Source organism: Trichinella spiralis (genome assembly GCF_000181795.1).
Source record: "Trichinella spiralis strain ISS 195 chromosome Unknown Scfld2, whole genome shotgun sequence".
In the NCBI taxonomy this organism is placed as follows: domain Eukaryota; kingdom Metazoa; phylum Nematoda; class Enoplea; order Trichinellida; family Trichinellidae; genus Trichinella; species Trichinella spiralis.
In genome coordinates, this window is record NW_003526941.1 from 5,054,115 (window position 1) to 5,081,597 (window position 27,483).

At 35.1% G+C, this 27,483-nt stretch overlaps 8 protein-coding genes across 8 annotated transcripts; 4 read left to right on the plus strand and 4 right to left on the minus strand.

The window, feature by feature from the left end:
* The first annotated feature begins 1,419 nt into the window (after positions 1-1,419).
* On the plus strand, positions 1,420-2,565 carry Tsp_03637 (conserved domain protein). The gene is made up of 2 exons (XM_003379939.1): positions 1,420-1,473; positions 2,446-2,565. Exons 1-2 carry the CDS (start codon positions 1,420-1,422, stop codon positions 2,563-2,565), a joined length of 174 nt encoding a protein of 57 aa, XP_003379987.1.
* A 477-nt stretch (positions 2,566-3,042) lies between these two features.
* On the minus strand, positions 3,043-6,566 carry Tsp_03638 (Pre-mRNA cleavage complex II protein Clp1). The gene is made up of 5 exons (XM_003379940.1): positions 4,682-6,566; positions 4,411-4,489; positions 4,071-4,357; positions 3,629-4,017; positions 3,043-3,573 (listed from the first exon to the last, which is right to left on the minus strand). The coding sequence occupies exons 1-5, from the start codon at positions 6,564-6,566 to the stop codon at positions 3,043-3,045; spliced, it is 3,171 nt and encodes a 1,056-aa protein (XP_003379988.1).
* Positions 6,567-9,225: 2,659 nt separating this feature from the next.
* On the minus strand, positions 9,226-10,155 carry Tsp_03639 (putative cuticle collagen 2). The gene is made up of 2 exons (XM_003379941.1): positions 9,657-10,155; positions 9,226-9,512 (listed from the first exon to the last, which is right to left on the minus strand). Exons 1-2 carry the CDS (start codon positions 10,153-10,155, stop codon positions 9,226-9,228), a joined length of 786 nt encoding a protein of 261 aa, XP_003379989.1.
* Positions 10,156-14,260: 4,105 nt separating this feature from the next.
* Tsp_03640 (AMME syndrome candidate protein 1 protein) lies at positions 14,261-15,755 on the minus strand. Its single transcript, XM_003379942.1, has 5 exons — positions 15,520-15,755; positions 15,146-15,256; positions 14,946-15,069; positions 14,805-14,895; positions 14,261-14,634 (listed from the first exon to the last, which is right to left on the minus strand). The coding sequence occupies exons 1-5, from the start codon at positions 15,753-15,755 to the stop codon at positions 14,261-14,263; spliced, it is 936 nt and encodes a 311-aa protein (XP_003379990.1).
* Positions 15,756-16,746: 991 nt separating this feature from the next.
* Positions 16,747-18,156, plus strand: Tsp_03641 (GTP-binding protein Era). Its single transcript, XM_003379943.1, has 4 exons — positions 16,747-17,086; positions 17,137-17,527; positions 17,569-17,902; positions 17,956-18,156. The coding sequence occupies exons 1-4, from the start codon at positions 16,747-16,749 to the stop codon at positions 18,154-18,156; spliced, it is 1,266 nt and encodes a 421-aa protein (XP_003379991.1).
* A 140-nt stretch (positions 18,157-18,296) lies between these two features.
* Positions 18,297-18,620, minus strand: Tsp_03642 (conserved hypothetical protein). The gene is made up of 3 exons (XM_003379944.1): positions 18,519-18,620; positions 18,376-18,462; positions 18,297-18,326 (listed from the first exon to the last, which is right to left on the minus strand). The coding sequence occupies exons 1-3, from the start codon at positions 18,618-18,620 to the stop codon at positions 18,297-18,299; spliced, it is 219 nt and encodes a 72-aa protein (XP_003379992.1).
* Positions 18,621-19,296: 676 nt separating this feature from the next.
* On the plus strand, positions 19,297-24,678 carry Tsp_03643 (protein transport protein SEC23). Its single transcript, XM_003379945.1, has 22 exons — positions 19,297-19,526; positions 19,587-19,809; positions 19,873-20,031; positions 20,527-20,778; positions 20,849-21,007; positions 21,059-21,174; positions 21,243-21,366; positions 21,431-21,708; positions 21,866-22,022; positions 22,084-22,235; positions 22,292-22,379; positions 22,451-22,546; positions 22,592-22,807; positions 22,863-22,941; positions 22,988-23,030; positions 23,187-23,280; positions 23,408-23,540; positions 23,721-23,773; positions 23,796-23,835; positions 24,221-24,268; positions 24,527-24,600; positions 24,634-24,678. Exons 1-22 carry the CDS (start codon positions 19,297-19,299, stop codon positions 24,676-24,678), a joined length of 2,859 nt encoding a protein of 952 aa, XP_003379993.1.
* A 27-nt stretch (positions 24,679-24,705) lies between these two features.
* Tsp_03644 (conserved hypothetical protein) lies at positions 24,706-25,095 on the plus strand. Its single transcript, XM_003379946.1, has one exon. It carries the CDS (start codon positions 24,706-24,708, stop codon positions 25,093-25,095), a length of 390 nt encoding a protein of 129 aa, XP_003379994.1.
* The last annotated feature ends 2,388 nt before the right edge of the window (positions 25,096-27,483 follow it).

The window sequence follows — 27,483 nt, forward strand, 5'->3', positions numbered from 1 at the left end:
TGAATTGGTTACTTGAACTTCTTGAATACTTAAAGTTGAACTAAATTAGCTGTCAAAAATTGGATTTCAGATCAATAATACAAATTTTGAAATGTAAAAATTTCAACTTATTCGACTTTTTTAATCATAAAAGAATCAAATAATTGTAATTATCCAATTTATTGGATAATGTGTTTTCTCGTTGTATGAAATTGCAATATTTAAATTGTCAAATAAAATTTAAAAAAAAGTATTATGTGAAATTAATAAAATTCTTCAAATTACGTACAAATTATACGATTGGATTCTTTTACTGAAAAAGAAACGGATAATTAATTATTAAGCAGCTATTCATAGCAGGCATTCGTCATGAAGCAACAGAATGATAAGCTATTTTTAACAATTCACTGCCGAGTTTTCCTCGCTCAGACTCGCAGAGATGCACACAAACGTTACGTATACGAATAAACTGGTGATGGAAAAATTCAATAAATTTCTTGTTATTTCGCGTTGTCGATGTCATTGGTGAGAAGCGAATGATTTCACTTGTTTGCAATGCATTTAAATGACGAACGTTTTAAAGAAATGCAGTATTGTTTTTACAGAAAAAAAAATGTAAGAATACAAGTTTATTATTTTCGATTTGAAAATTATTTATTAAAATATATGCAAAAATTAGTTGGAATTTATTCAATCGATCAATTTTACAATTTCAATTCGAAGCGTACGCTATTCAGAGATTTTGCCGTTGAAATGGCCAATTCCAGTGGAAAATTGGGTTCACCGCTTGCCCCAGGTATATAATACAGGGTGAATCATTTCTACTGTAATCAATGTTTCCTGAATTGATTACACTGATTGTCACAATTACATTGACGAAGCGAACAGCGTGGGCATGCTTCAACCCCCTTCATACACAATAATGATAGTCGAGCTTGTTTTCTTTGCTTTTACCTGTCAGTGCCACTGGTAGGTGATGCCATGAGTGTCCCATGCATATATGCATCCATCCATCCATCCATCTATTCACCAACGTATGCAGAAACATATATATACACACACACACACGCATCTTTCTCTATACACGTTAAATTAAATAAACTGGTTTCACTGAATCATCAACGTTAACAATATTATGCGTAATTTCTTCTCAACGTCAGTTACGAAGCATACTCGTATGTCAGACGCACATATGCATATACACGGACATACGTATGCTTTCAAATTATCTACATTCGAATCGGTTGTTTCATCTCGCTTTGCCATCTATTCAATGGTGAAATTTTTACGCTCATTCACCATCGCTGTTTCGCGTTTTCAGGTGATTTGTTTCAATTATAAAATTCGTATATTTCCATTTTTCAGTTCCAAAAATCTCTCTCTCTCCTCCACCTCTTCTTCAACTTTAAAACTATATCACAAAGTTAACAAAGTGACAAAATGCCTCTCACCGCTGGAGACTGTTGCAAAATGTGCTGTTCGTTGATCATTCCGGTAAGCAATCGATTCATCCCATTCATTATAATATAATTTTCAATATTATTCACATGATAAGCTAAAATATTCTATCGTAATGATTTGATTTTCTACATACCTGAATTAATTTTTCTCGTCAATTTTGACCAAACTATAAATAAAATTTTAAACTTTTATAAGTGAAAAAAAATTCCCTTTAAAATTACCACTGGTTACTGTAATAATCATTGACAATGGAAAAATAGAAAAGAACAAAAATGAACTGTTATTTTCTTTTGTTTTTTGTGTTCTGATTTCAATTTACATAAATTTACATAAATTTATTTAATTTTTAAATTTTATTCGTTTATATATAAATGTGAATAATTGTTTGCACAAAAGTTGAAAGTGGTGAAATGTTTCAATGGGCGTCATTTTTCAAAAATTCTCGTCCATGGCCAGTTTTATTGACGATTCGATTTGTAAATTGCAATGCCGAAAGCAAACAAATGGCGGTCATACTTTTCGTCTGTAGCGAAAATGTTCAATATTGAATATTTTACAATATTGACAATTGTCCATCTGGATGGAAAATTTATTGCAGTTTGTTTGTTGTTCGTTGGCATAAATTTACAACAAACCGGTTGGTTTGTGATTTTTTCTGAGGGTAGTTTGAAAAATTATTATTAAAATTAATTTTCGTTTTTTTTCCTCTTGTAATTAACGAACGGTTGATTTGGAAATAAGAATATTATGCAAATTTCTGTTCGAATCTTTTCCATCCCAATTTCTTTCTTCTTGTACGAACAGGTTGACAATTCGCAAAACCGGTTTGATAGATTTTGCGACAACTTTTACCGTCGTTTGTACAAACAAGGCCAATAATCTTTATTTTTGGGGGAAAAAAAATTTTATAATCGTAAAATTCCATTTGAAACTTCTAATATGCCAACAGTATTTATTTTGTCTTGTAAAAGAACATGAAATTATTTCTCCCATATTTTATTTCAGCCAATTGGAGTTTTCATGGAGGTGGGATGTACGGCACAGTTGGCTATCAACATCCTGCTTACACTTCTCGGCTACATTCCCGGTTTAATTCACGCCTGTTACATAATATGCAAATATTGAACGTTGCTGTACAGCGATTAACTGCCCGCAAAATATTATGACCCTTTCCACAGTTGATTCTCATCTCAGCGCGTACGTGCATATCCATTATCATATTGTTTCTTTCTTGTTTCGTTTGCTTTATTGGAAATATCCATCTACTACTTCTCCTCTTTCCTGTTCAGCTAATTAATTAATCATGGCTTTTGCTGTTGATTTGCATGACTTTTGCGTTGCTAAATAAGAATGCCGTTCAAATTATTATTATTATTTCCAATTGACAAATTCAGATGAATTTTTCTTTTTTTTATTATTACTTATTCTGATCATAACAAATGAAAGTACTGTATTGACTTTGTTTCAATGAATAATTGATCTGTATTATATATTTCACAATTGTGCAGATTAATTAAAAATAGACAAAACAACAACAACAAAAGTTGCATACTGTACGTACGTAAATGTATGTATTGTTTGTGAAATATGAATTGCATGCTTTCAGTGCATGTCCATGAAAGTGATTTCGGTGTAGAGGAGAATTTTCGACGGCAACGGTGTCGGCTGCGGTGACAGTACCGTGAACAGCTTCTTCTCCATCGACACTTCGCTAACCCATATGAAACCGGCAACGTTGGTGTTCAGGATGTCGTCGTCGGCAGTTTCGCAAAAGCTGACCGCCAGTATATGGTTGAGAAGCTCGTTGGACGGAGTGACGGGAACAATTTTCAAGCTCGTATCTTCGGCTTTCATGCCCAACGGCATGCAAGAGTCGGGCAACATTGGGGCGCCAATTTTGAATATCAGCACGTCGGCAAAGTTCACGTCGAAAGTGTGCGGATAGTAGGGTTGCTGACTGGACCCGTAAAAGTATTCGTGAATTCGAGCCCTTCTAGAGGCGATGCGCATTTCACGACTTCGCTCTTCCACACCGCCGGATTTCGGTTGGTGAATTACTTTCACGCACGGGGCCAAATCTCGCCTCATTTCGTTGTACAATCGTTCGTGATCCAACACAACCACCACGTCGACCTTGAACAAATAACCATTTATAAATCAATAAACAAACAAACAAACAAAGTCGTACATCCAAAGCTTCAACCGCCTTGACCAGGCAAGTATAGCCGGCGCCTTTTACCCAACCGCTGGTGTTGATCACAAAGCCGCTAGTGTTGGCCGATCGGTTTTCCGCGCAACGTTGATTCAACACTTTCGCCAACTGTTCCACCAACGTGTTGTACAAGCTGATGTTGGCACCGGGCGAAAGGTGACCATAAGAAAAGACAATGGGCATTCGCTTGTCGAAGCCTTCAATTGGATCGGCGGATTTTTCAACGTAAAGCGCGCTCAACGTGCCCGGAACTGATATTTGGCCCTGGCCGACATCCATGTCGACGAACGTTGGCGTGCGTCCCATTCGAACCGCATAATTCAACAAAATTCGACAATACGTACTTTTGCCAACGTCGGTGGGACCTCAAAATTGATCAAAAATGAACAACACATAAATCCTAAAACATCACACCCACCTACGACCATAATTCTCGGACCACGAATATTCTTGCGGTCTGCGTTTTGACGCATGTAATCAATAGCGGCGTGGGTATTCAAATATACAACCATAGGTGTATGCGTGGCCACGTACAAACCCTCGGCTGGACCCGTAACGTGCAACGTGCAACCATGCCACGTGTATACGCCCACTCGAAGGCCCGAATCACACTGGTAAGGTTTGTTTCGCATCAATTCAGAACCAAATATCTCGGCTATGCCGTCGATCAATTCCAACGTCACGACACCTTTAGACGCTTCAAATCTATCGTTTTAACGTTTTTAACATTCATCTTTTAAATAGAAATTCAAACATACCTCAATTCTTCATCTTCCTTCAGCTTGAAAACTTGAAGTGATGATGTTGTATTATCTGACATTTGCAAAACTTGTGAATCTGAAATTGAAAAATCCCAACAATTTTTTCTAAAAAAAACACATGTATAAACCTTCAGAAAAAAATTGAAATAATATATCAGAGTTAGTAGAATCCCACATGGAATATCAGAACAATGATTTGTACGAAAGATATTATTTTACTTCTCTGAAATGAACGAATAGGAAACAAATCAATCACTGTCGAAATCACCAGGATCCGGTGGCAACAGTGGACGCTGATTTGGCATTACCGAACAACTTGAAGCATCAGGTGGAAGCAACTGGTACACGTGACAGTTGTGAGCATGCTTGTCAAACGCTTCCATCGGATCCAAAATGGCCAGATCATCGACATGGTCGGCCAAACTCAATGCCGAAAATGAAACTGCTTTCGACGAGCTGATCAACTTTTCCCCACCGGTCTCAGTTCCATCGTCGACGGAATTGAAGCCGCCGGTATTGGAATTGGTCGAGCAAAATTCAATTGCCGAACGCAGCTCACCAACCAGTGGACAATTGGACAACTGCAACAACGCTGGACAGGGATAATCTTGCCGATGGAGACGAACCGCCAACAAGTCGAGTTGGTCAATCAAACAACACTGGATCCACGGCGAGCAGCACAAGAACGGCGGCACCAAGCTGGTGGGCGTGTAGCTGAAGCGTGCGCACAAATAAAGCGCCCGGTTGGTTTCACGGTCGCTGACCGCTCGTTGGACAACGGCAGTGAAGCCCAGCGGCGCAATTTCTGCCCAAGGACGAACACCACAACCAGATGACGTGGACTGGATCATTCCTTTGGATAAAACGAGCAAAAATGTATCCGCTCTTTGCAAGCAATCGACCATCCAATCCACGGCACTGACTGACGAATCCTGCAACGCCCACTCGTCGACCATCACTTCACAATTCAGAACTTCGTTCAGGAGGCGAGCAAGCGCCATGACGCAACGGCAGTGCGCTTCATCGTCGTGGGAGTAAATTAGCAGCACCTTGGGTCGGCAGCGTACCGGCAACGGCACCACTGGTTCGCGCTGTTCCATTTGGGCTCTTCTTCTCAGCCTTCGATCGCGTTTCACTATCACATACTGGCTCCATGCCAACGAGATTATCAACAACGACAACGTACAACAAAGAAACGCCAGCGACAAAAAGCCAGCCTTTCTAGCGGACTGCTGTTCACTGTCGTCGTAATCTCTGTCCAAGAAAAAAGGCACCGCCTGGCTAGGGCACCGGCCCAGTGGTTCGCAGTTGTCGTGCAGTACGTGGAATTCGACCGTATACTCGCCGGCATTCAAACCGACAAAGCTGACTTCACTGGACCAGTTGACCACTTGTTGGGTATTTTTCAAAACGTAAACCGAATCCACACGTTGCCAAAGGTCAATTCGACCGTGGACGGTCATTTTGGGCGAGCTGGTGCGCACCAGAAGCCGGTCGAGGTGGTTCAAGTCGATCAAAATGAACGGCAACCAATCGCCGGCGTCGCTTTCCAATCGAAAAGCGTCCGGACTGTAAGCCAAATACCGCAGCATGCAAGCCTGAGTATGCACGGACACGTTCACCTCGATCACCGACATGTCCGGCAGTGGGAAACAATCCAAGCCGGCCGAAAGAAATCCCGAAACTTGGGACATGTTCCATTCGAGCATTCGACAAGTCCGCAGATGGGCGGTTCGATTGCAGAATGCATTTTTCACGCCGACCACTTGCAAACAACGGAACCGACTGACCGCAGCCCCATGACAGCCGGTTGCCAAGTGCAAACTAACATTCAGTTTCACAAACGGAGCGTAGATGTTCTGTTCAACCACATAAGCTTGCAATTCCACGCGCACATCGTCCTCTTCAACGTCGCATGTTCTCAACTGCACACCGCCGCTATCATTGGAAGTTGGAGCGAAACTTGCCCAACGATTTTCACAAGAAGATGTGTTGCGATAAAATAGGCAAGTCGCGTCCTGGTTGTCGATGAAATTGCAAGAATATCCACAAAAATCACCACAACTTCTATACCAGCAGAACACAACCAAAATAACAAACACCAACTGATTCAGCATCCATCTCGCAAAGTGTGTTCGACCAACATGCCTCATAATTTATCACTCTACCAAAATAACCAACTTTTGCAGAGTCATTCGTTGAAATGACTTCCGTTTATTCCCTAAAAGAAAAGAAATAAAAGAAAAACTTCAATTTCACATATTCTTTTTTCTCCCCTTCAAAAGCAAGAATCTATTTAATTAACCTGAAAAAAATGAATATGCCATCTTTGTAGCCATTTCTTTTTCTCTTCGCCATTCACCACATCATTTCTTGGTTCTACTTCCGGCTGTACTAGGCTGTGATTAAGAAAAAGAAGGAAAAAAACGACATGCAACTTGCTACAAGCTGTTCAATTCAATCTCTTTTCATTACTTCAAACAGTACTGTTGTAAACAAAACATTTTTGCACATTTTGCAGCAATACATATGAAAGACGATCAACACCAACAATAAAAACGTCCATTTGCCAAATGTGACAGCTCAGCTACCTTATTTCACCACTATTTGCACTGAAATTCAATGAAAAATAGCAACATTAAACAAACGCATTGCGTTTTCAATCGCGTAATACACAAAATGCAAATATAATATATTATTTATCACTTTATTATTTAATAATAATTAAAAACGTACTGAAAAAATAACTGCGCATTTTGCAAAAGAAATATATTATGCAAGTTTCGTAATTTTGTACCTGTAAAAGTCATGCAAACAGAAGATGACGCTTCTGTTTGTCAAATGAAACGACAAATGTCGAAAATTGTTAAACGATGCAAATATTAATAACGCTTTCTGAGTAAATATAAAACTTGACAAAATAAACTTTTCAATACGCCGGTTTTGTATTCTGAATGCATTACAGTAACAAAAATGCAAGTTTAATCAAAAGAATAGAATCAAAATTTCAAATTTATTCTAAGATTGTGAATGCATAAATCAAAAATCAATATTTCATCGATTAAAATATTCAACTCGGAATGTGAGCACCAACTTCCGCACAACATGCATAACTTTACAAAACGGAATCATTTGCAATGAAGCAAAATGCAAAATAAAATTTTAAAAAGGTTTAAAAGAGATTTAAAAGTTATCGAGTACATCGTAAGAGATGTGTAATGTGCAACTGCAGTTCAATACTTTGCAGTAGAGAAAGAAATTATTTCGAAAAATGCTACAAGTTACAGTTACAGTAGATTCATTTTTAAGCAAATACAGTATACCACTTACGCAATGCATTTAATTTTAATTATTAAAAAATTATATTGCAAAAAAATAATTTTATTTTGAAAATACAAATTTAAACAGTGAAGAATTTGACGTTAATGATGAAGAATATGAATTTGTAAGTGAAATTTTTGTTTTTTGATTTATATTTGTCCATTTGCTCGTTATTCATTATTGATATTCCACGAAAAGAGCAATTCGCTTCATGTTTTTGACATTTTTTCTTCCTGCTACGTGTTGACAGCTTCGACTGCATTCAATTTATTGCTCAACAGTTTATTCTTAGGTCAGGTTGCATGAAGTTGATTTGTCTTTTTTGACACAATCATGTCAGAAGGTCAATTGTTACGTCAGCATTGTGTTGTGCAATAGAAATGTAGAAAAAAAAATTTTCAGCCTTTATTTTTTGCCACTCTTTTCATTGTAGTTCAAACTGAAATGATGAATACTTAATTAAGGGAAAAAAAGATTTAAAAGAATTGCATTTGTTGCAATTGAATTTTCATTTAAATATTGTTCTGCGCTGTGGTATTTATGTTGCAAGTGTGTTGTGGTTGCTTTATGCAATTTGCGCTAGTTGTGTTGAAATTTTTCTCAAACTGATATTAGTCTTTTTTCTTGAATCACGTAGTGAAATGCAAATTTAACTTTTGCAAATGAAATAGAACAATTGCCAAAAAATTGAATAATGACGTAATTTGCAATGTGACTTACTTCCATCTAACTGCGATTGTGTCTGTTCGGTTATGTCCTACTGTAGGTGGTGGAAATTTTGTCCGTGTTAAGATGAGAAAAAGATTTTTCAGCTAGCACAACAGGTCAGCGGAGTGCGCGTTCTAGAAACATACTAATTTGAAAGCATTCACAAAATCAGGCGGCCCATTTTCAACCGACTCTGATATGCATGCGAAGAAGCGACAAATAAATATGCTTAAACGTAACAATTTTTATTCGTTCATATTGTGACGTCGTGATTGAAGTCCAAGTTACACGCCCATGCAAGAAGAAAGAATTGTTGATATCGATTGCAAAGGACCAGCCTTGGCAAATGGGGATGAAAAAAGAATAAATTATACCGCTAATATTATCTATCAGTTAGAAGGGGATAAGAATTGAATTTGTTTTCCAAAATAAATGGGAAAGTTTCACGAAACAGTTTCAGAAACTTTTCAATTGGATCGACCAGATAAATAAGATGAATGGCATATGATGGGAAAGTTGAAATGAATACATTTTCGGGGCGGGATAACTTTGTTGTTGTTGTTTGCTGATTGTTTTCCTGTTCACGACGACACAGTGCAATAGTGATGAATTGACCGCAGATGACACTGGGATATTGTCAGTGCATTGCGTTCAATGGTGCCAAAAATTGTTAAAAAGCGACAACGAAATAAGTACGTACAAATTGAAAGAGAAAAAATGCAGTAGTTGATGATTTGGCGGGTTAGGATTGACCAGTTGGCAAAATCAGACTGGAAAAGACGCTCAGCGTCGAGTTCCGTCGGAGAAGAACACACCGCCGTCGAGGGCACAGTATTTGGGACAGATGCCCTTCTCTCCAGCCGGACCTGGAGGACCAGCGGGACCCTGCGGGCCGGGCAATCCTTCTTCACCTTGTGGGCCGGTTGCGCCAGGTGGACCTTGGGGACCTTTTTCTCCTGGTTCACCATCCTTGCCCGGTTCGCCTGGTGGACCTTGGACACCTTGCGGACCTGGATCGCCTGCTTCTCCTTGTTCGCCGATGATTGGTTCTGGCGCGATTGCTGGTGAGCCTGGATCACCGGGAGCTCCGTCTGGTCCTGGCAAACCTGGTGGGCCGGGTGGACCCTGTGGACCGGGTGGTCCTGGCATCGCATCTTTGCCTTGTTTTCCACTGTTGCCTGGTTCGCCCGGATCGCCAGGTGGTCCAGGTGGACCTTGGGGTCCGGGTGGTCCTGGTGGGCAGGGTTTGCACGGAGGTGGGATGACTGGCTCGCAAGGCGCTTGAGCGGGCGAACCGGGCATGCCAGGCATGCCTGGAGCACCAGGCTTTCCAGGTTTGCCGGGACGGCCAGCCGGACCCGGAGGACCGGGCAGTCCAGGAATGCAGCAGTCATCGCAAGAACTTTCCGTCTCTTTCGTCTCATCGGTGACCGGTATTCCAGCTCCACTTCCAGACAAAGCACCGTATGCGTCGACTTGTCTTCGGGTTCGGTTCATTTTGGGGAAATTTTTCAAAAAGTTCACCTCGGAGAAAATGTCCTTAGTGGAACCTTTGCAAAACTTCAACTCGTGCGACATTTGCACCCGGACGTGCTGGACATAGTTGTAAGCCATTGGCAAACTGATGCACACGGCCAGCACCGCGGTAACGCTGAACGCCACCGAAGAATAAGCGACGAACTTGTAAGCTTTGAGCCGAATATCCGATTCCATTTTAATGTGGGAAATTTTCTTTTCGAACACCACAGCAGACAGTGTACTTTACGCTGGAGTGGAAGTTGCTGGACGATCTGAACAGATCGAATGATTGCTTGAAATTTGTTCTCCGATTTTTATATGTAAGCTCCACTTTCCAGTGACCCAAATTTTGCCCATTGTGGGTCGATTTAATCAAGTTGCGCAAGCGTGCTGCCAGGTCAGTATCGTTTATCAAACGCCAATGGGTCAACGTTGTGTTAAATTTTCCCAACCACACTAGGCAACCAACTTCTCTGTCCCTGGTGGGTAAGATTGCTGGCACATGAATCAAATTAACGCTGAACTCGATGCTAACTGGGCTGCTGTTTTTCAGAACTAAATTGCCGCCCAACCGTGCCCTGTCACTTCCCACAAGTCCATACACGCATACATGCGCATACATGAAATGCATGCATGCATTTTTTTTGAAATATATACATTTACTTAAATATGATAATTTTTCATTTATTATTTTGACATTTTTATTTACACAAATATACAGTATTTTTCTATTCATTCACTGTATTGTTACAAGAATAATTATTTTACAACAAGTATGAAATTTATTTTAATGCAAGAATAATATTAGTTGTTGTCACTAGTTGTGGAATTCAAAAAATGTCCACAAATGTCCCTATACCGTAAATGTTGAGATTTCATGAAAAATTGCATCTGTCTTACACCTGTAACATTAATGGCACTTGTTTTTTAATTTGAATTTGAAAATATTTGCGTTTCATTCCCATTTGTGCAGTTGCAATTTTATGCATACATATATGTTTATCTATATACTCTGCTGTATATGTATTTATGTGTGTATAATTTGAAAAATAAATTTTTATAACAAAATATTTTCTAAATTTGCACATTGATTCCAACAGTACAATTTCATGATGTATATATGTTTATTTTTCAACCTTTGTTCACTAACCGTATTTGCAATTAGATTTGATGAAATTGCATTTTATTTCATAATCTATTAGTTGAATGATGAAAATAATTCTAATGAATCAGTGTGATTTCATCCAAATAAATTCATTTAAAATCGTCGGTACAGTAAATTAAAAAACACCTCAGCACTGATATGAAAAAACCTGCTTTTCATTAATGAATTGTAATGGAAATTTTTGAAATGTTTGTCTGCACGAGCCGATGAGATTCAGTGGCGCTTTAAAATAGTTCATATGAATGTTGTCAGTTGCAATTTATCAATAACTCAAAATTATTTCTTAATTTTTAAACATATTCTTGTTCTGCCACATATAATGTCGAAAAACAAGAGCAGAAAACAAAAATTTTTGTAAAAAGCGACATTCCATTTTCCCTTCGTGGAACTTGAAAAATTATGCCAAAATGACAAAAATAAGTTTCTTTTTCCAGATCACGACCTAAAAGTTGGTTTTTTTTTCTAACCTTTACTTATGCTGTGGTCAGCATGTGGACATTTCCTCTTAATGAAAAAAGAGCAATTCCTCATTTGCTGCTGTTAGCCTCTTTTTTACTCGGGCCAGGGACATTGAATTTCCAAAATGGATCTCATTTCAAATCCTCATCGCTTTGACAAAGCAAACAAAAAAACACCATTTTAAAGTTTTAAACTGCTTTTCTCACGGTCTCTCTCTCTCTATCGCTATTTTCAGCCGACCTTGGTCTCTGCGTCTCTTTTGTTCAGCATCAATGCGGCACTGTTCAAAAATAATAGCAAATGAAATAAATTGGCAATAATTCTACTAAATATATAAATTCAATAAGAATCAATCTATTACGTAATAATATCTGTGCTCGCATTGTTATTTCTTTTTGTAATAAACAGTAATCTGAATGCTTTGAGAAATGTAGACGTAGGCAAAGAAGGGAAATTTCCATTGAAAAAAGTATTTATTTTTGAAATTATGCAATATATTTTGAATATATTTTCTTAACCATTTTTCTTAAATTTGTTCGCGATTTTTTTTGTTGAAACAATTTTTCCTCTTTTCATGCTGTTATTAACGCACTATTTAGTATATTTGGAATAGCAAGAGAAAATGAATTTTGCATTGAAATTCAAATTACTCACTGATAGGTTTTTGCTTCGTTTTTTCTTTTCAAATATGATGCAAGCGCTTGCTTTTCAATATTGCCCTTAATGTTTAATTGTAAAACTTGCATGTTAACATTTGCTGCCAGAACGAACACGAATTATATCTATTATGCAATGAAATATCAGTAGCTAAAGTTTTAAATTTTAAAGTTCTTCTTCCCATTTTACAATTCGTTGTGATTTGATCCAGTGTGTACTTTTTTTCATTTACAAAAGCGGTGTAATGCATATTCTGTACAAATAAACGATTGATTAGCAGTTCAAGTTGGCGATGAAAATAATTTTTTTTACAATAAATTTCCTTGAAGAAATTAACGATAAAAAAGTTTTTTTTTCGCTTATTTTAATTATGACGCATTCCTTTAAGAAATTACTGTAATTTTACTGTAATTAGTGCAATAAAAGGAGGATTATTGATGATTGTTGTTCGACCATTGTTGAAATATCTTAAAATCAAAGGTAAAGAACAAGTCCATTTTTCAAACAATGCGCCCTCGCAGGCTTAAATGTCATTGTAGTAGAAAAAATAATTTTCTGGGTAATTAAAAGCACGTAGAATATAGAGCAGGTCGTGCAGATGGTATCTTTCACAAATGCAAGCGAAGATTTTCATAAAAACTAATTTATAACGGCAGAAGGATGATGTTATGTTGGATAATTAAATTTTAAATTTGATTTCTTTTCAAATTTAACCGTGTTGCAAATTTAATTAATACGTCTGCGCTTGAACGTATGTTTTGCATTGAAATGCCGCATTTTATATATATAATTCATTCGACAAAGGTATAAATTGTGTTAAAAGTTTGCTAAAGTTGAACATTACCGTACAATTCATGTAATGATTTCAAATAATGATAATATACTGCTGTGGACTTTGAAGTTTTCATGTATATTCCATTTTCAGTGTTCAGTGTAGAAATTTTCATTATTTGTGAAAGTGTTACAGAGTTTACAAAAAAGTGAATGCTTCTTTTTTTTTCCTGAAACAGTTAATTGTGACAACTAAGCAACACCGTCAAGTCGACTTCATCTTGCAATGTCAACTGTTGTTTGCATTGCGTAACGTAATCCCGATATATTATTTTATGATGAATAATTTTCAAGCTCAAAAAAAAACAAATATTCCTGAAAATTTCTTTTATTGCTCTTAAATGTTGAATTTTTCACTTCCTACACCACACCAGTTCACTTCATAAGCTGTAAGTGAGTGAGTATTTGTAAAAATAAAAAGGATCCATTATTCTTCTCATGACAAAAATAGACAGCAGCTTTGTGTATTGATAAACAAATCATTACTGCCCATGGTTTATGGAACAAACCATGGATAATAGTGAAACATTCTTCAAAATCTATACAAAAGTAACAAACATGTTCCAATGAAAGAAAAAAAAGGAAGGAATTAAAATATGATAACTGCAACGTCAGTCATCTTTCGCATTTGTGAAAAGGAAAGGCAAAAAAAATTGCTTATGTGTCTGCCACTTGTGTGAGCTTTTCAGTGATGAGAAAGGGCAATGAAAAATCAATTTTCATAAACATTTCCTGAAAAGGCGCAATAAAAGAAAAAAAATTTGTATTTTCCTGTGCATTTAAATAACAATTTCAAAAAAGGATAAGAAAAATAATGAAAAAGATTGGTCGGAAAGCAACGCAACGTGCATCGGGTTTGAAAAGCAGGTGCACATGAATAAATAAAATTCATTGAGCACTGAAAGCTGCGCCTAATATCATTAATTGCAACGTCAAATCATCAATATGCATTATAGTCATTCATCTGTAACTTAAATAATACTTATTTTGTGTCTGAGTATGGAGAAATACGTCAAGGCAACAGAAAAAAAAGAACATTATAGCTGCGGGTTTTAAAAACAATAAAAGAGGTAGGCGGCAGCCGTTGAATCACCAATGAATTAATACTATTATTATTATTATTATTGTTATTACTTATAGCTGCAATTGTTAAGCTGCTAGAAATAACTATGCCATCAATTTTCATTGTCACTCATATCGACGACCACTACTGCTTCTAGTGTTGTGTGTTTGTTCGTTGTAATTTTTGTTCTTTCCATAATTCTGATGCTTGTTCAAATCTGCATCCGCTTTCCGAGAGACAACACCGTCGTAGTTGGCTACAGCAACAGTAGCTTTGATGCGATTTGTTTTCTTGCTTGTGGTCGGCAAATCATCTTTACGACAATAATCCGCTTCTTGTTGTCGGCTATTTTTCAATTCACAATATTCACTGTAAGATACGGTCAACTTTTCCGATCTAAACCGTACTAAATAAACGCTCTGACGAATTTCCGGAGAGATGTGCCCTTTGAAGCCACCTTTACGAAGCAGCGAGTCGATTGTCTGTACATGATTCCAACCTGGAACAAAGTTTTTCACCAGTTTTCTTGTATTATATAAAAGGAAATATTTTAGAGATTTTTTTTGACGAAACAAACAAACACACACACAGACTTTCACTGCAATAATTCATAAACTCTTCATTTATAATTATTCAAGATGGACAAAAATTTTAAAACAAAAATCATACCTTGATCAACAGCCACTTCGGGTAAATAAGTGGCAGCTCTTTTCCCGCCTCGATCGCTTTGAAATTCTATTCGAATTCCATGAATGCCTATCTGCAAAGCAGCAAGAAAAGAGCACATGATTTCATTTTGACAATAAATACATTCAAAACCTCCCAGTCCAAGTAATCATCGGCTACTTCAAAATTCATCAACAACGATACGGAACAATGCAACTCACAAAACTCTTCTGTACTGATTGGCTCGAAGCGGTTATCCTTGAATGCGCTGAAATTCAACCGACGTAAATAAAAAAAATATCAGCATGTGCAACTTTAATTTCGATAATTATCTATCTGTATACCTGGCAAGAGCGTATTCCCTAAGACCTTGGTGAAGATTTGTCGACGCAAACGTACCAATGCAGCCACGCAATCTCTTCTCTTTACCAACTTCCCAAGTCACAAACAGTGGGCTGTAGAAAAAGTTGATCACAAACTTAACAGTTAAAATTTCAAAATATTTCCAATTTCATTCATACCATCAACATAAAAACAATATCCAATTGCATTACTTGTAAACATTTAGAATGGGAAATTTATCAATCACATGAAAGACCGTCAACAAATTGACATCAAAACTAACAAATTTATAACAACCTTGTATAGTACATGCTGGTGAAGAAGAATGGAGCATTTTGGGATTGCGAAAAATTAAAATAATAAATATCACACTTACAATTCTTTGTTAACAAACACCGGTTGCTTTGGAGGTTCGTTGCCGTGCAAAAAGTGGTGAAGAACGTCGAAACAAAAGACCACCATATCCTTTGTAATAACACGATTTCCTTCGTCACCGTGTTTGCCGTGAAAGTTGTTTTTAGCGTCGTAAGCGTTGCCATTGCCGAGCTTTGTCGACGCATTTGTAGAGTTGCCACAATCTGGAGCAATGCAAGACGGAAATGAATTGCTCATCTTCTGCTTTTTCACTCCACAACAGCCAGTTCTCTTCATGAATCGGTCCACTTACAAAATGTTACTCTTGGAAACCAAAGTCAACACTGTGGCATGGAATGAAAAGCTAGATGACGCCAAAACAAATGTTCACTCAGATGGGATAAATAAAGAAACTACCATACGACTAAAGGATAATCAAGACAAATTCACATTTATTTTCCTAAACTTCCTTTAAGAAAAATTTTCACTTTGTACATTTATTTTATTATTAAACTTATTTTTCAATAGAGATAATAAATATTTTTTAAATTATATTTCACTTTTATCATTTGAAAGTTGGTAATTTATTTCATCTGTTAACTTGCTTTTTCCTGCTGATCAGTTGTATTTTGTAACCAGCACATGTATTGAGAATGTGATTATTGAAACCATTTTGAATTAATTTTTGACATAGATGTTATAGAAAAGTTGAAATATGACATCATTAAAAGACAAATGAGCACAACTTATAGAAATTAAACGTCCGGTAAGCATACGTTTCTGTTTCAATTCACTTTTCTGTATTGGCTTCATTAATTTTAATTTAATTATTTCAAGTTATTCCATTTAAATTTCAAATAAAGAATGCGAATGCAATATTTAAAAATTGCTTTTTTTGATCACTATGACCGTAGTTTATTATACATTTAAATGTTTCCACATTTTAAAATTATTCGTGTTATTTATAAAAGTTTGAAAATATTCTTTTAAAATTTTAACATTTCATATGAAAATATAAATAAATATATTTCAGATAAAGCAACTTTATTTAAACTGAAATCTACAGTACATATTTTACAGTATGCTTAACTGTAATTTTATTTTAATGAATTGGAATTTTTTGTAAATATTTCATCGGTATTATTTTTTCCGTCTGTCTTATTTTAATAATTTCAGTTTAAGATAAGACAGTAAAGATTTGATGAAAATTATTTTTTATTCATCAGTTTTTGAAACTTGAATATGAGAAATGAGATTGTTGAAATATTTCATCAATTCACGGTACTTTTCAACGACAGCTTCACTCTTTCCAAACATAATAAATTCTGGAAGAGCTATTGAATTGGATCCGTTCTTGCAACGGGAAAAGATCACAAAAACACCTGAACAGTTCGAAGGCAGTCGAAGCTTACGTGTGGCTGTACTGGGAGCACCGAATGCGGGAAAATCTATGCTAACCAATGCATTGCTTGGAGCACGTGTGAACGCTGTTTCAAAAAAAATAAATACAACTCAAAAAACTATGACTACAGTCTTCATTGATGATGTTAGCCAGCTTGTTTTCCTAGACACCCCTGGAATTGTTACCGGTATATTTCAAATTTTGTATAGACAATTCGGAAACTTTGATTTCGTTTAGGCAAGATAAGCAAAGTACACAAACTTCAGTCTAATTTGATACTTGATCCAGAAAATGCTCTTCATTCAGCGGAATACATTCTTGTGGTGTGCGACGTAAGCGACGATTATCGATCATATCGACTTAATCCAAGAGTACAGCATTTGCTATGTCGGTATCGTCATATACCTTCCTTATTGATATTGAATAAAATCGATTTAATTAAAAACAAAACCAAACTGTTGGAAATTGTTTTGAAACTTTCAAAAGGAAAAGTGGACAAGAAACGAGTGAAAGTAATTAAATCTGAAATGGCAGTTTGTAAAAGGAGTGAAATCGAATCTGCCGTAAAAGCTTATGAACAAAGAGAAAAGGAGCACAGTATCAATGAGTACATTTTACTACACTGTATGTATATTAAAATATTGCAATAATAATTTCTGTTTTTTTCAGTTTGTCAAATTTGGAACTCGACGTTGATCCACAATTGCTGGAGCGACTGGTCCAAATGCCAGCACACAAAGTCGATCAGATACAGCTGCATCGTTGTTTTCGTCATGAAAAAGGCTGGCCATATTTTGACGAAGTATTCATGATCTCAGCATTATATGGTGATGGTGTGGATGATGTGCGTAACTTTTTGTTAAATAAAACGCGCGAAGCTGAATGGAACTATCACAGCAGTGTTGTGGCCGACGAAGATGCAGTATTTTTAGTTAAAGACATAATTCGTGCAAAACTGCTGGATCATCTTCCCCATGAAATTCCATATTCTCTTCAATTAGAGGTAAAAGGATACAGTTTTGCATTACTTGGAAATGTAAATTGTACATTTCTTAGATAATCGTATGGGAACAAGATGCGGCAGGTAATTTGTGCATTCGGTTAAATGTAATCTGTGAAAATTCTCGTTGGTTAAAAATAATAGTTGGCAAAGGTGGCGATCAGATAAAGAAAATTGTCGAAGATGCTTCACAGGATTTGCGAAATTTGTTCATGCACGAAGTTTTCTTAATAATTGACGTTGTGCAAAGAAAATAAATTTCGCCGCAGTAATGCAATAATAGTTCAGTTGGTAAAAGAGTTTTATTAACTTTTTGAAAGCAAAAAAGTATTTTACAATACCTTTTATAATATAATACAATTTATTTATCTTTTAATAAGCAAATAACATTATAAATTCAGGGAGCATCAGGTATATTTTCCAAACCCTTAAAATAAAGATATTAGTCAGTATTGAAAAAAATAAACCCAACTTACTTTCATCACAAATATATTTCCAGAAAGATACTCATCTCGTCGCAGTAAATAAGTTGTCCAAAAGTGATAGCGGTGCCGACGATATGGCTTAAAATTAAACATATACTATAGATTGATCAATTAACTATATATTATTTACTCACGCGTTTGACGTCTAGTTTGTTAAATATATAACTGACATAAAATGGAATTGTATAGCCAGTGACCACTGTGATAACAGCTGCTGGAATAGCTCTATACCACATCTAAAAGAAATTATTCTATGTATTTAACTCTTAAATAGATGAAAATGTTCAGGCCAGCATTCATTTAAGCAGTTGCACATTGTGCATTGTTACTGTAAATTTCTTTGAGTAATAAAGTATACAATTTTTCATTTCAAATGATTCATTCATTTTTATATTAATCATAAGTAATTAATATAAAAATAAAAAATAAAATTCGTTATCAGTAACTGAAGTTACCGTAACCAAAACTTATGAACTTTTGCTTAGGTGGAAAAAATTAACTGTTATCTAATAAAACGTTTGATTTCAAGTATTTGATATTTTTATTCGTTGCTTATTGAAAATCCTCATAATAATATTATTAAACAATTTTTATATGTAATAAATTAAAATGTGATTGATTGTACATCTGCTCAAAGGAATATATTTCATATTTTATTTAACTAAACGTCTAACGGAAATTTAATATCAGTTGAAATAACAAATTTATAATGAATTAAAATGATGGAAGCTTAATATTTTATGAAAAAATCGTAAGTTTCCAAAATGCTAATTTGAACCTACATGCCATTTTTATACAGTGCACATAGACATACGTGTATCTATTAATTTTAATTATCGTTTCATTGTGTTGTGAGAAAGATACTAAATCAGTTCTAATTTTTTGAAATAAAGTTCTGAAAAATCCTGAACAATGTCATGGGCAGATTATATTCGTTCCCAGGAAGAAAATGATGGAGTTCGATTTACGTGGAACGTATGGCCTACAAGTCGCATTGAAGCTCAACGGATGGTAGTGCCAGTAGCTTGTCATTACACACCATTTAAAGAACGTTCTAATGAAACACTAAGACCACCACCTCTAAATTATGATCCTGTACTGTGCACGCGTCCATCCTGTAAAGCGATTTTAAATCCATATGTGTAAATTAAATCTGCTTGTTATTATTATAAGAAAGTAGAATCTGATTTTGCTTTTTTTAGACAAGTTGATTTTCGGGCAAAGGCATGGATCTGTCCGTTTTGTTTCCAGAGAAATCCGTTCCCTCCACATTATGCTCGAATTGCCGAAGATAACGTTCCACCAGAACTTATACCCCACTTTACCACCGTTGAGTATACATTGACACGTGCTCCATGCTTACCTCCAATATTTTTGTTTCTTCTCGACACTTGCGTAAACGCAGACGAATTGAAAGCTTTAAAAGTTTGTTGTTTTTAGCAAGAAATTTTGAAATTTTTAAAATTAATTGGAAATTTTGTGTGTTAGGCTTCAATTATGACCGCGTTAAGTCTTCTTCCTCCTGAAGCTATTGTCGGGTTGGTCACTTTTGATAGGATGGTTCAAGTTCACGAACTGAACGCACAAGGTATGTCTCGTGCGTACGTCTTTAAGGGAGACAAAGTTGTTTCTCAAAAGCAGTTGCAGGTAATCATCTTCACTACATATTTAAAAATTTTACATTTTAAATGATATATCTTGTTGATATTTATGCGTATTTTCATTGTTCATTATGATTCATTCAATACAGTGTACTGACAAAGCAGAAGAAAAATATCCATAATATGACACAGATTATTATTGAATTCTTTTAGTTTAATTATTGTTAGATTTTTTTAATTCTAAACATTAATTAAAGTAAAATGATTAATTTAATTTTTTCAATTTCAAAACAGTTTGAAGAATGTGCTTATATTAGTTGTACGTTAAATGTAATAGTTAACTGAAATTAGTTGGGTCGTCTTGTTCATTTAGCAAGTGTAATTTTCAGTTATTTTACTTCATATATTTTTTATTGTAATTTATTATTTTCTTGTTTGTTCATAATTATTTCAGCTTTGTTAGAGTTATGATACTTTGACATATTGAAAAAATGTCTCCTATATGGCAATGTTTTTAAAGAAAGTGAACTTAAATAAATAGGATGTTTTGGTTGCAAATATTGGTCGACAACCTCTGATGGCAGTTGGACAATTACCGAAGCAACCTCAGTCAGTTGGTGGAAAAGCTCAAGCAGTACCAACCAATAAGTTTTTGCAGCCGATCCATCAGTGTCATATGGCCATTACAGAACTGCTTGAGGAAATTGAGCAAAATCCTTGGAATGTAGTTCCTACACATCGTCCTTTAAGGTGCACTGGTGCCGCTTTGTCTGTAGCTGTAACGCTTTTGGAAGTATGTTTGCACATTAAGCCGATTTGATTTCGACTTATATATACATATCTATAAAATTTATTAATTTTAGGTGTGTTATGCAAATACTGGTGGTAGAATTTTGACATTTATCGGTGGAGCCTGCACCTACGGCCCTGGCATAATTGTTGGCGATGAACTGAGAGTACCCATTCGGTCATGGCATGATATCAAAGAGGATGCTGTGAAATATATGAAGAAAGCTACAAAAGTTTGCGATTTTTTTTGCCTTTTGCAAATTCATATCTTTTTGTTTATTAAGTATTATGAAGAATTGGCATCTCGTGCTGTGACGAATGGGCATGCTATTGATATATACTCTTGTGCTTTAGATCAGACAGGTTTGCACGAGATGAAAAGTTTGACAAATTTAACTGGGTAAGCAATAAATATTGTTTTTAATTAATTAATTAAAGAAAATTTAAATTTTAATAAACTCATTGCAGAGGTCATATGATAATGGCGGACTCGTTTGACTCCACTTTGTTCAAGCAATCATTTCAACGTGTTTTTGAAAAAGATCAAGTTGGCATGTTGAAGATGGGTTTTAATGCAACTTTAGAAATTAAAGTAATGAAAGTTAACTATTGCAAGAAAAATGATTATTTATATTAAAAAAAAATTTTTTTTCAAGACATCGAATGAAATGAAACTGGAAGGCGCTTTAGGTTGTTGCGCAAATTTGAATATTAAAAATCAATCCGTGAGCGAAAATGAACTTGGCATGGGTGGCACATGTCAGTGGAAGTTTTGCTCATTGACTCCGCATTCCACCACAACTTTTTTTCTTGAAATTGTCGGCCAACAAGGCGCGCCTGTACCACAGGGAGGTCGTGGATATGTGCAGTTTATTACCCAATTTCAGCATCCAAGTGGTCAACGTAAAATTCGCGTCACGACTACTTGTCGCAAGTGCGTTTCATTAAATCTGATTTATTTTGTTAATAATATTTTATATTGTCTGACTGCTTCAGGAATATTTTTTTTTAATTTATTAATTGAATATCCATTTTGAAATATTTTTAGTGTATTATTGAAAAGTTTTTGTTTTTTTTTCGAATTTTTATAGTTGGATAGATGCAAGTGAACAATCGCAGCACATTTCTATCGGATTCGATCAAGAAGCGGCGGCTGTAGCAATGGCTAGACTAGCAATTTGGCGGGCTAGTAATGAGAATGATACACCGGATGCTTTGCGTTGGTTGGATCGAAGCTTAATTCGTCTTGTAATTGCTAGAACTTTCTTTCAATGCAGTGCTAAAATCCGATTTTTCCTCTTTCTTCCAGTGTCAACGTTTCGGTGATTTCCTCAAAGATGATCCTAATTCATTTCGACTTCAAGATCAGTTTACAATGTATCCACAGTTTATGTTCCATTTGCGTCGATCACAGTTTTTGCAAGTTTTCAACAGCAGCCCCGATGAATCCGCATATTACAGGTTTCAATGATATTGACTGATAGCTTTGAAAAAAATATTAATTTTTACTTTTTCAGGCACGTGCTGATGACAGAAAGTGTGATGGAGTGCATAACAATGATTCAGCCAGTTCTATTTGCATATTCATTCAATGGACCGCCTGAGGTGAATAGTTTTTTTGGCACGGCGATATTGATAATTATTTTATATTTTGAATTATTTTCTTCCATTTTTAGCCTGTTCTTCTGGATACGGCAAGCATTCTTCCTGATCGTATTTTGCTTATGGACGACTTTTTCCACGTGTTAATTTATCACGGAGCGGTGGGCGATGTTTTATTCTTTGAAGGGCATTATTTTATTTTATTGTAATTTCAGACAATTGCTCAGTGGCGCAAATTGGGCTATCAGAACGATCCACAGTACGAAGCTTTCAAGCATCTATTGGAAGCGCCGATCGAAGATGCCAGAACAATATTGCGCGACCGTTTTCCCATGTCAAGATACATTGAAACAGAACACGAAGGTTCTCAAGCTAGATTCTTGTTATCGAAAGTGAATCCATCTTTGACTCACAATAATCCTTGGGGAGCGGTGAGATTTTTCATTTTTCACTATCTGGAAGGATGATTTTAATTTTAAATTGCAGGATGGGGCGCCAGTTTTCACCGATGATGTATCATTGCAAATTTTCATGGAACATCTGAGGAAGTTGAGCGTATCTACAGGTTGATTGTGCTGTTTTACTTTATTTTTTAATTGTTATTACGAAAGGAAAAACAGTTGGTGTTCAGTTTGATCAGTATTTTAACATCCGGTAAGAATCGAGTGTATGTGTGCGGTTATTGCTAGTAAACAAAAGTTGCTTCTTCCTGGTCAGTCAATTTCATTGATGAAATATTGTTTGAGCTTCTTTAATTCAGAGTACGCTTCCATGAGCTGAAAGAAAAAAATTGACAGTGATTTTTTTGAGTTTCAATAATCAAAACTTCTTTTTTCTGCCATTACATTCTCCCATTCGTCGTATTCTTCTAATTCGCGAAAGCGATCTCCGTATTTTTTTGGACGTTGTTCGATAATCAGCTTTTCAGCCTCTTTCAACACTGCTTGGCTTCCGGTTAAGCCAACTGGAAAATTTTCAATACATGGAAGAAAATATCAAAAAATACGAAAATTTTTTTTAAACTTACAAAGCATAGATCGCAACATCGGGCCGGACATGGCAAAGTTGACTATGATAATAAGAAGAATAATTCCCAGTGCCGTGAAATAATACGGCATCCACCAAAAGTGGTCGTACTTCTGACAACAAGAACAGAAAAATACGGTATTGAAAACAAAGAAATTCACTAATAGAATTATGATAATTCTAGTGTTCAGTTCTCTCACCTCAAATTCATAATTAACGTGCTGAAATATCTGGCTTATGTTTGCCGGCTTGAACAGCAATTCGGCTACAATATAGCAAGAAATTGTTGTGGCATTATTATTATTTTTTTATCTAGAGAACAAAATTGCATACGTCTGAAATCATCCGGAACGAGTTCTATAGGTGGCATGGTAGTTTACTGTTTTTTTGCAGAGCACTGAAAACTTACTGCCCGTATCTTGCAGTTTCGTAAGTAAATTTAAAGTAGTAAAGATTTAAATTTCAGTAAGATTTAATTTTTTCACTTTAAAATGTTATCTAATTTAAAATTATGTATTTAAACATCGTTGTTTAAACTGTAGTTGGAATTTAAGTAGCATATTTTTTTCATTTTAATTCTTATATCAAAAAGGCAGAAATACCAAAAAAATCTGAAAAATACTGTATGTGCTAAATGAAAAGTATGATAAAAAGGTACTTTCATTTTTTACAATAAAGCTGAGTAAATAATTCATTTTAATTTATTATGTTAAAGTATAATTTTAATCAATTGAATTAGAATCATTTTTAGGTAGAAAAAAAGTTAGACAATTTTCAAAAAAATATTTGAATAAAAAAAATAATCAGGTTGTTTTCAGTTATTTTTGTAAATAATGATGACGATGATGCATTTATTGATAGATGTAGTAATTGGTTTTGCATATTAGTTGAGTTGAATTTGTATTTCATGAGTTTTGTGTAAAATGAAAGTGTTACTTATTTTTTACCTTGAACTTTAAACTTGCTTGGTCACATTATGGGCATATTTACTGTTGGTGAAGCTGTCATGCTTTGCGAGCTTTCAGTTGACAACAGTGTCATCTCGTTTATCGCCGCTATTGTTGACATTTGTTAGTTAGTCATTGGGTAAAACTGGCTTTTTCTTCCCAGAAATGCTAGTTCAGCAGTAGCAGTACGCGCGCTTACTGGTGGTTTTGAAAGCTCGCCTCAGTACAACGCTTCAACTGATAATCGATTGGTGTGGTTTTTTCTTTATTATATCAATTTAAAGCTTGTCACATTGTTGTCAGATTTGATCAATCAATTGCGTTATTAATATTGTCATAATAAACAAAGAGCAGAAATGGAAGAACAAGGAAATTCAATTCGTTATCGTGAAGTGTCGACACGTCGGATTCGACCCACGTTGCCGGATATAGACGTGCCCCTGTTGATTGAATTGCACGACAACTGGCAGAGCAGCTACGCCGAAGATGGTGTCGTTGTGGTCCACTACGACGGCGTGGTCCACTACACCTTGTGCGACAAACGGTCCCATCATATATTCTACGCCGCACTGGCGTTGAACAAGCTCAGCTTACGGTGCACATTGTCCAACAACGAGCCGGTCGAGTTGGTCGAAGCCAACCACAACCGCTTACGTTTGAACAACATGACCAGCACACCGCAGGCGATTCAGTTGGTCGAAAAAGTGAAACAAGTGCTCGAGAAGCGTGGTTTTCGATTCCAATAACCACCGATGGATTATGCAAATTTTACAACATATTGACAAATATTTATTTATTTTTCAACACTTTCTTTGATGATTTCTTCTTCAATAATAAATATGCTTGCTGTTCGCTACTTCCAAGAAGAAATTTGTTCTCTCTTTTGTATTTTCATTCCACAGATGTCATTCATTCATCAATGCCAATGATTCACCTGGCACATTATTTCTTTGTGAGACATTTTTTATATTTCAATCAATCAACCACATTGTTGCTGGGCATGATTGTTTTCATAAACAAAAAAATGATCATCATTTCAATTTTTTATATTACTTGAAATATCACCTATATTCATTTGAAAAAAGTATCAGAAATCAGGTAAAATTTCATTCGTACTAATGCAAACGGACGATACTGTAATATGAATTTATGAAATGCAAGTATTTTGTATTGATGTTTAAAAAAAGCTCTGATGCGTGAATGAAATTTACTGTTACTCTACTCTGTTATAATTGGCATGTATTGTTTCAGTGCTAAAATACAAGTGCTTGTTTTTTATGTGCTATTTGTGAACATTTTCAAAATCTATTGACCAAACTATATAAATTGTTGCATGAACGAAATCATTCCACATTAAATAAGGATGATGTTAGTTTCAAAAAAAAAGCTCAAAAAGCAGCGCATCACCGTCTGTCTAGTTGTAAACGTTACTAATCAAGGTTATTTTCATTACTGGCACACTTTATTATGCATATTGATTTGTTTCATTTTAATTTATAATTATACACTGAACAATTATGTAAAAAAATCTTCCATTTTTGTATAATATTATGCAAATTTTTGTTAATTTAGTGCAGAAAAATTTTACTCGCCATGGTAAATTAATTATATCAATCTGTGCTAAACTACATGTGAAATGCATGTGTTTATTGATTATTTGCCATTTTATTGGCATTCGCTTGTTCATCATGTATATTGTAGGTCGTATACACACTGTGATTGTTTATCTGACTTGGTTGACGCGTTCTAGCTTTGGCCGTTTTTAGCAGTACATTCGCTGATGGACAAATCAGACGCTCTTCTGTTTGCAGTGTACAATTTCTCTTAAGAGAAGCTCATCCATTTTGAAGGAGGGGCAAATTATATATATATATATATAATTCAACTTTTAATTCTCATTTCAATCTGTTTCCATACATTCGTTGTCATTGCTGCTTTACGACATTTGTATTCTTGTAAAATTGATTATTGATTTGTTACTATTCTATTTGAAATTTGCGTTTCTCTTTTTCGGTTATTCCACACACGGCAGTGTGCGTACAATTTGAAAAATGAACTTCTCTATCTTTGGGCACAGTTTACTTATTTATTTTTCATTTGAGAAACCAAACAGTATTCTCATTTAGTAGCTGATGAAATTGATTTTCCACAATCGACCACAAAGGCGGTTTTATGTAACAGTATATTTTTGATTTCTTTTTCCTCATTGAAACTGATTTCATAATATTCGTGTTCTTCCTTCACTCTTTGGAATAATATTATTGAATGAATGCAGCCTGGCAATTCAACAAGGTAAGCTTCTATGTAAAGAAATATTGTGCACGTTTTTCTTACTTTATTTACGGGTTTTCTTAAAATTTATTATTCACCAGTATTGAAAAAATTCATAATTACGATTTGATTATAACCCAAAATTGTTTTTTGAAAATGAAGAATAACAACATTTCTCCCTTTCCATTATACGCTTTTTGCTTTCAAAATCTTTACCCCACATCTGCGTTTCAACGTTGCTAGCATAGGTAGAAAGAAAATTTTAAAACTTCGGCATATTTTAACTTATGAACAAATTAAATTCGAATGCTTTATTATGCTCATTGTAAAATTTTAGAAATATATAAAATGTCCTACTATTTAGTTTATTTGATTTTAATAAATTATCCTAAATAATCTTGAACTGTTTGTCAAGTTTATGCAACTTGTTGTATATTATATAATATACCTAACGTAATAGATAAATAGGAGATTATATTTTAAATGTAATTAATATTTATATCTGTTAAAAAGTGCTTTATTTAAATTATACTATTTATTTAATTTATTTTCACTTCAATTGACTATTAACGATGGTTAACATATTTTGCTATGTAATATTTTCGTTTGTAGCATTCCCAAAATGAAACGTGATTGTCAGTTACAGTATGCTGCCTTCGTGATTACAGTACGAATGCATGTGAGTTTTTTATTCTTGCTGTTTGCGCTGTTTAAAATGTATTATAATTTTTTAAGTTGTTCTAAAAATGCTTAAAATTTAGTTGCTTTTATTATTTTTACAATACGAAATGCTGAACATTCTTTATTCATTACTGTATTATACCATGTTCGACAGTGTTAATTCAGTGTTCAGTTAATTTCAC

What these genes read in the sequence shown, in the direction of transcription:
- Tsp_03643 (XM_003379945.1), top strand. Translation starts at nt 19,297, where the DNA reads ATGTCATGGGCAGATTATATTCGTTCCCAGGAAGAAAATGATGGAGTT. An exon ending in GCGATTTTAAATCCATATGT is followed by an intron (nt 19,527 to 19,586) that starts GTAAATTAAATC and finishes TGCTTTTTTTAG; the next exon opens with ACAAGTTGATTTTCGGGCAA. An exon ending in ATATGAAGAAAGCTACAAAA is followed by an intron (nt 21,008 to 21,058) that starts GTTTGCGATTTT and finishes TTGTTTATTAAG; the next exon opens with TATTATGAAGAATTGGCATC.
- Tsp_03641 (XM_003379943.1), top strand. Translation starts at nt 16,747, where the DNA reads ATGAGATTGTTGAAATATTTCATCAATTCACGGTACTTTTCAACGACA. An exon ending in TACATTTTACTACACTGTAT is followed by an intron (nt 17,528 to 17,568) that starts GTATATTAAAAT and finishes TGTTTTTTTCAG; the next exon opens with TTTGTCAAATTTGGAACTCG. An exon ending in CATATTCTCTTCAATTAGAG is followed by an intron (nt 17,903 to 17,955) that starts GTAAAAGGATAC and finishes TACATTTCTTAG; the next exon opens with ATAATCGTATGGGAACAAGA.
- Tsp_03638 (XM_003379940.1), bottom strand. Translation starts at nt 6,566, where the DNA reads ATGAGGCATGTTGGTCGAACACACTTTGCGAGATGGATGCTGAATCAG. An exon ending in TCCGAGAATTATGGTCGTAG is followed by an intron (nt 4,018 to 4,070) that starts GTGGGTGTGATG and finishes ATCAATTTTGAG; the next exon opens with GTCCCACCGACGTTGGCAAA. An exon ending in AGGCGGTTGAAGCTTTGGAT is followed by an intron (nt 3,574 to 3,628) that starts GTACGACTTTGT and finishes TATTTGTTCAAG; the next exon opens with GTCGACGTGGTGGTTGTGTT.
- Tsp_03637 (XM_003379939.1), top strand. Translation starts at nt 1,420, where the DNA reads ATGCCTCTCACCGCTGGAGACTGTTGCAAAATGTGCTGTTCGTTGATC. An exon ending in GCTGTTCGTTGATCATTCCG is followed by an intron (nt 1,474 to 2,445) that starts GTAAGCAATCGA and finishes ATTTTATTTCAG; the next exon opens with CCAATTGGAGTTTTCATGGA.
- Tsp_03640 (XM_003379942.1), bottom strand. Translation starts at nt 15,755, where the DNA reads ATGAGCAATTCATTTCCGTCTTGCATTGCTCCAGATTGTGGCAACTCT. An exon ending in AGGGAATACGCTCTTGCCAG is followed by an intron (nt 15,070 to 15,145) that starts GTATACAGATAG and finishes GTTGAATTTCAG; the next exon opens with CGCATTCAAGGATAACCGCT. An exon ending in CGAAGTGGCTGTTGATCAAG is followed by an intron (nt 14,635 to 14,804) that starts GTATGATTTTTG and finishes ACTTTGTTCCAG; the next exon opens with GTTGGAATCATGTACAGACA.
- Tsp_03639 (XM_003379941.1), bottom strand. Translation starts at nt 10,155, where the DNA reads ATGGAATCGGATATTCGGCTCAAAGCTTACAAGTTCGTCGCTTATTCT. An exon ending in AGGACCACCCGGACCCCAAG is followed by an intron (nt 9,513 to 9,656) that starts GTCCACCTGGAC and finishes CCGGTGATCCAG; the next exon opens with GCTCACCAGCAATCGCGCCA.
- Tsp_03642 (XM_003379944.1), bottom strand. Translation starts at nt 18,620, where the DNA reads ATGTGGTATAGAGCTATTCCAGCAGCTGTTATCACAGTGGTCACTGGC. An exon ending in ACAAACTAGACGTCAAACGC is followed by an intron (nt 18,463 to 18,518) that starts GTGAGTAAATAA and finishes TTTAATTTTAAG; the next exon opens with CCATATCGTCGGCACCGCTA. An exon ending in GAAATATATTTGTGATGAAA is followed by an intron (nt 18,327 to 18,375) that starts GTAAGTTGGGTT and finishes CTTTATTTTAAG; the next exon opens with GGTTTGGAAAATATACCTGA.
- Tsp_03644 (XM_003379946.1), top strand. Translation starts at nt 24,706, where the DNA reads ATGGAAGAACAAGGAAATTCAATTCGTTATCGTGAAGTGTCGACACGT.